Raw genomic sequence first — 5746 nt, forward strand, 5'->3', positions numbered from 1 at the left:
TTGTTAGACCAGCTGGATGATACATACGTAAGGAAACGTATAATATAAATATGGGATTTATTTAACTATGTTATTGCTAAATTGCATAAGTTAGTCCAAGTGCACTGACATCCAAAGGGCTACTTTTTGTGTGCTCGTATCACCATTACCTAATGATTATTCTTTAATGATCCTGATTAAAAATTACAGCATTAGTGATGTAGATTCCTTGCCTTTGTAGTCCGGACAGCTCTTTGTCCCACTAGAAGCTAGCAGCAACAATACAACAGCGTTAAATACAAAGCTGTGAAATTTGGGGATTGGCACATTTCCGATTTTTTTTAAAAAAAATGAGCACCAAAGCACACAGATGACCGTACTACCATAGCATTTTGTAATTGTTTTGAGTGACAATAGATATCACTGTCTTGCTTCAACCTTTAGATCGACGACCTACTCCTCAACATGTCCACTACCCAAAGTCTACTTGATGTTAAATAAACCTTAACAAAACTAATTAACCGCCGTCCCTAGCTTTATTGCTGCTGCGAATTCATACCTTAAATTAGCAAAGAGAAATGACATGAACAACTAAAATAAAGTTTAACAAAAATTAAACTTCGGCTTTTAAAATTTATCTTTCAACAGCTGAGCAAAGCAAACTTGAGAGAGAGATCTAGAGAGCAGCTAATTTTCTGTCTTACCAACCAATTAGGGTGGCTTTAGAAAGTAAAAGTTCCATTTTATTCACCGGACCACTGTCCTTCGTCAGCAGAATTGATGAAGAACCAGAACCATCAAGTGTTGTACGTGTTTCCTACTCAGCTGCTCCTTCGATATGGTTTATCACTGTGATGTAACTAAACCACTACAACCAAAACTATAGCTCTAGCTAGACACATTATTTATGGGGATCAGCAGCTAGCTAGTGTGAAAACTTTATATTCCACAAGATACTTTCCTGAATTATATTTTTGTCAATCACATAATAATACTACCTACTGTGTGAATCCAAGTACATGGAACCACATACGTGTATATGCATGTAAATTCAAGAAAGTATTAATGGACCGACTGACTGAGTCAAAAATGCTTTACCTGTTTCTTCCTTAATAAAAAAACGTTGCTTAGTCCAATAATTCTACAGCGTTGAAATAAATTTTCTATCATAAGAAAGACGAAGCCACCAATAATGCAGAGGAAGATGGCATATACCTGTAGCTGGATGCCATGGACCCACATCATCACAACTTAAACAGCACAAAGGAACAACTGGAGATTTCATTAGTTTATGCTCCCTTGATAGAGGCATCATCTTTCTTTATTAAGTGTGCCTCATCAATCAGTGCTCAACTGGGGTGTGGTATAGTATAGCAAGAACCATGGTTAAACAGCTGTGGCACCCTAGCTATATCTTGCTCCTTGAGGACCAAACTTAGAAGCAACCAAGTGGGAGATCCAATAACTAACACCGTCCTCCCTAACCTCAAGCATCTTTGTTCTTGTTCAGTACTACTTCAGCTCCTTCCAACTTCTCCTCTCATACTGTCTCATCCCTCTTGTTCCACAATTCTAGTGGTGACTTGACTTCTCGCTGTAGACGCCACCAAAGGCCGTCGACACGCACACATATCCGCTCTCTAGACCCGCGATTAAAGCGCTCAAATGTGCGGAAAGATGGAGCACAACATCCACATGGAACACAAGGTATGGACATACTACTAGCTACACAATCCATGTTTTGTGCAAAAACTATGTTATGATGATTTATTTCCTTCTACTAGTATAGTACCAATAATTGGTCGTTTATATGTGCCCAATAATTCAGGGCTTACTTGGTGGCGAATTCAAAGAAGGGATTTGCGGCTCAATTCCCAAACCTCCTCCTAGCACATCAAGCAGGCCAAGCAGCATGGTTGTAAAGGTAACTAGTTGGAACAGCATCATTTATTTGGTCAGATAGGCCAGTTTCAGAGAGAAATTAACACTGTCCCTTCCGCGCAAAAATTACGCAGAAGGTGTGCCCGCGGGAGTTCATCCCGCCGCACATCATCGCGGAGGCGATCTCGACGCTGCACGGGCTGGACCTGCGGTGGTCGGGGCCGATCACGCCCAGCGAGCGCCAGTACGTGGAGCAGTACGTGCTGGCCATGTACCCGCAGTACTCGCACGGCCTCATCGAGGACGCCAGCTGCGACAAGGACGACCTCTACTCCACCTACTACAGCGGCAGCACGACGTCGCCGGAGGCCGGTGGCGAGCGGCGGCGGTCGTCGCCGGTGGGGTCCCTGTCGGCGGCGGCGGCCGCGGCGAGGCCGGACATGGTGGACATGGTCCGGCTGGAGCCGTCCCGGCTGCTGGACATCCTGACCAAGAAGTCGTCGTTCCCCGGGAGCTTCATCTCGATCCCGGAGATCCAGGCCAGGAACCGGGTGCTCCGCCACTGCGGCCTCACCGACGATGAGTACCTCGTGCTCTTCGCCCCCACGCCAAGGGACGCCATGATGCTGGTAGGATGCTTTGTTGCTGATCATCCCATCAGTTTATCTCATCAGATTGTATTCATTTCATCATCATCCTTTAATAATTTACTACTTAGTAGTATTAATTACAAAAATCACCGTTGTGGTGGTTGCAGGTGGGCGAGAGCTACCCGTTCTTCCGGAGCAGCTACTACATGTCGATCCTGGAGGAGGACGGCGACTGCATCCGGGCGTTCGCGGCGTACAAGGAGGCCAAGGTCATCGCGGCGCCGGAGTCGTGGCTGGACCTCCGCATCAAGGGCTCCCAGCTCAGCCAGTACTTCCGCCGCAAGTCCAAGCACGCGCCCAAGGGCCTCTTCGCCTACCCCGCCGTCTCCCCCGCCGCCGCCGCCGCTTCGTCCCCTCCCTCCTCCGGCGGCGGCGGCGGCGCGCGGCAGCAGCAGCAGCCGGCGCGGTACTCGCTGCACTGGGTCTCCGAGGCGCACCGCAACGCGTGGCACGTGCTCCTGGACGCCACCGCGCTCGCCGTCGGCGAGGACCGGCTCCCGCTCTCGCTGCACCGCCCGGACTTCGTGCTGTGCACGCTCGGCGACACGGCCGCCGTGCGCGCGCAGCAGCAGCAGAAGCCGCTGGCGGCGCCGGCGAGGGTCACCTGCCTGCTCGTCCGGAGGAGGTCCTTCGACACCTCGCAGCAGACGCAGAAGCTGCCGTAGAGTTCTCTCGCGTGTCGTGGGACCGAGAGGTGGCCGCACAAATCTCAAAGCAGGCGCTGATGTGCATGTGTGGTGTACGATCTTCTTCTTTGCCCGCAAGCTTTGTGACAGGCAAAACAAAAAAAAAAGAGTGGCCAGCGGATCGTCTGCTTTGATATCTGTGAGGTTCTTCCCCTACATTTTACGGCTTTGCGATCTGCGCCTCTAATTCTATTCTTGCGCGACTTCATCATCAGTTTAATTAAGGATTTTGTGCTTACTGGCCTGTTTGGTTTCACGGACATGTACTGCGGCGGCTTTTTATTTTATATTTTTGAAAAATGTTTTTATAGAAATATATTTTCGGTTTCACATTTTACAGTTCTGTATCCCTACCGCCCGGCGGGGGGGCGGCAGGGAGCCTGCCGCCCGGCAGAGGGGCGGCAGAGACCTATATGTAAACAAATTTTGCGCGGAGGCTCTTGGTGGGAGCCTGCCGCCCCCCTGCTAGGCGGCAGGCAGCCTGCCGCCCGGCGGAGGGGCGGCAGGCTCTCCCCAAAATATAAAAGCTGAGCCCTTTCCCTCGTACCCTCATTTCCTGCCCACGAGATCCAGAGAGGGGAGAGGGAGAGAGGAGGGGTAAGGGAGGTAATTCCACCGGCGAAGCCCTGCCGGATTTTGGATCCGAACCGCAGGTAACCAATATTTCTCAACTTTCTCATTGATTTTTTTGTATACTTAATTCTATGATTAGTATTTTTTATTATTGCAAGCACTTAGGGTTCGGATTAGTGGTTATAATTGAAGCCATACCATGTTTCTAGATATTGGATTAATTAAAATAAAGTCTTTGGATGGCCAGATATGTCGAGCAAGGTGGCGTTTCAAGTTCATTACGATGACTTCTATAGAATTACTCATGATTCCTATGGAGTAAATCTATCAGCATTGGAAAGAAGACAGTGCAGTCTAGATAAACCCCTCGAGAGGAGTTTTGAGTCCATACGGAAATGTCTTCACAGAAAGTTCAATGTGAATCCAAAGATCCATTTCCTTACGGTTCATACCTTGACTTCCTGGGAAACTAATGGGGATTTCTGGGAGTTGACGCCTATAAGTACTACGGAAGAATGGCAACATTACATGCACGCAGCTCTTGAAAGTGGGTGGCCTCTCGCAATGGTAATTCAGATTCACCAGAAGGCTGGTGATTTAGGTGAAGGGTCAACACACACAACATCTGACTGGAATGAAGAGATGGAAGAGGATAAAGAAGAAGAGAACGTGCAAGCTCCAGAACCAGAACCAGAACCACAAGGTTTAGCAGATGAAGCCGAGCGAATACCTAGAATTGTGGAGGACATGGAGAAAGAAGACCAGGATGCGCGAATAATGGAGCAATGTGGGGACCCATCGAACGATGAGGACGATGAGCGCTTCTCAGTGCTTGGTGAATGGCGTGAAGAGGGTTTTGGGAATCCAGTGGTACAAGATATTAGGAGTTCAAAGTTTGAATACAGAGTGAATGAGGTTGTACAAGGGGCAAAGTATCGTACCATTGAGGATGTGAAGGATGCTGTGAAGCTCTGGGCTGTATCTCTGAGGAAGGAATTCAGAGTACTGAAATCTAGCAGCAAAGAATACGAGGTGAGGTGTGCAGATAGAGACTGTACATGGCGAGTGCATGCCTACAAGGGAAAGTTCAAGACACACTGGGAATGTTCAATTGCTACACCACAAACTTGTAGATTAACAGGTGTTGTGGGACATCATCGTAATATCACATCAACTTTCGTGGCTAAGAAGATGTATGGGGTGATTCTTGACAAAATGGATTACGAGTCAGCATTGATAATTAGGGACATTGAACAAAATTTCCAGTACGTGATCAGCTATGCAAAGGCTTAGCGGGCTAAACAAAATGTATTTGAGATGAGGTTTGACACTTATGAAGCATCATATGACAACCTACCTCGTATGCTTGAAGCAATTGTGCACAGAAATCCTGGAAGTGCTTTTGATACATATAGTGTACCAAGCTTGTCAGGGGGGCCAAGCATTCTGCTGCGAGCTTTCTTCTGCATTGGAGCATGTGTGAGGGCATTCATTTACTGTCTTCCTGTTCTGTGTATTGACGGCACTTTCCTGACAGAGAAATATAAGAGAACAATATTGACGGCAATCGGAATTGATTGCAACAAGCAGATAGTTCCCATCGCCTTTGCCTTTGTTGAGAATGAGAATACAGAAAGCTGGTACTGGTTTCTTGAACGTCTGAAGAATCACGTTGTTGTTGGAAGGCCTAATGTTTGTCTTATTAGTGATAGACATGCAGGTCTCATTGCAGCTATAAGGCAGCTACAAGAAGGTAGTCCATTTTCACCTCCTATACGGCCAGATGTTGTCAGTAGGTGGTGTGTGAGGCATATGGCTGCTAATTTTTATGAGCGGTTCAAGAACAAGGATCTGATGAATTTGTTCAAGTGATTGTGCGCTCAGAATCAGCAGAAGAAGTTCGATGCTTTGTGGGCGTATAATTTATGATATGAGCACCGAATTGCTTAAGAGCCAGGCCTCAACATCTAGCAGGAG

At 47.5% G+C, this 5746-nt stretch overlaps 1 protein-coding gene across 1 annotated transcript; it reads left to right on the forward strand.

Moving 5' to 3' along the window:
- Window positions 1-1308: 1308 nt before the first annotated feature.
- LOC120644359 lies at window positions 1309-3456 on the forward strand. Its single transcript, XM_039920982.1, has 4 exons — window positions 1309-1686; window positions 1808-1903; window positions 1995-2489; window positions 2618-3456. Exons 1-4 carry the CDS (start codon window positions 1645-1647, stop codon window positions 3173-3175), a joined length of 1191 nt encoding a protein of 396 aa, XP_039776916.1. The 5' UTR covers window positions 1309-1644; the 3' UTR covers window positions 3176-3456.
- Window positions 3457-5746: the final 2290 nt, after the last annotated feature.

Source organism: Panicum virgatum, chromosome 8K (assembly GCF_016808335.1).
Source record: "Panicum virgatum strain AP13 chromosome 8K, P.virgatum_v5, whole genome shotgun sequence".
Lineage (NCBI taxonomy): Eukaryota > Viridiplantae > Streptophyta > Magnoliopsida > Poales > Poaceae > Panicum > Panicum virgatum.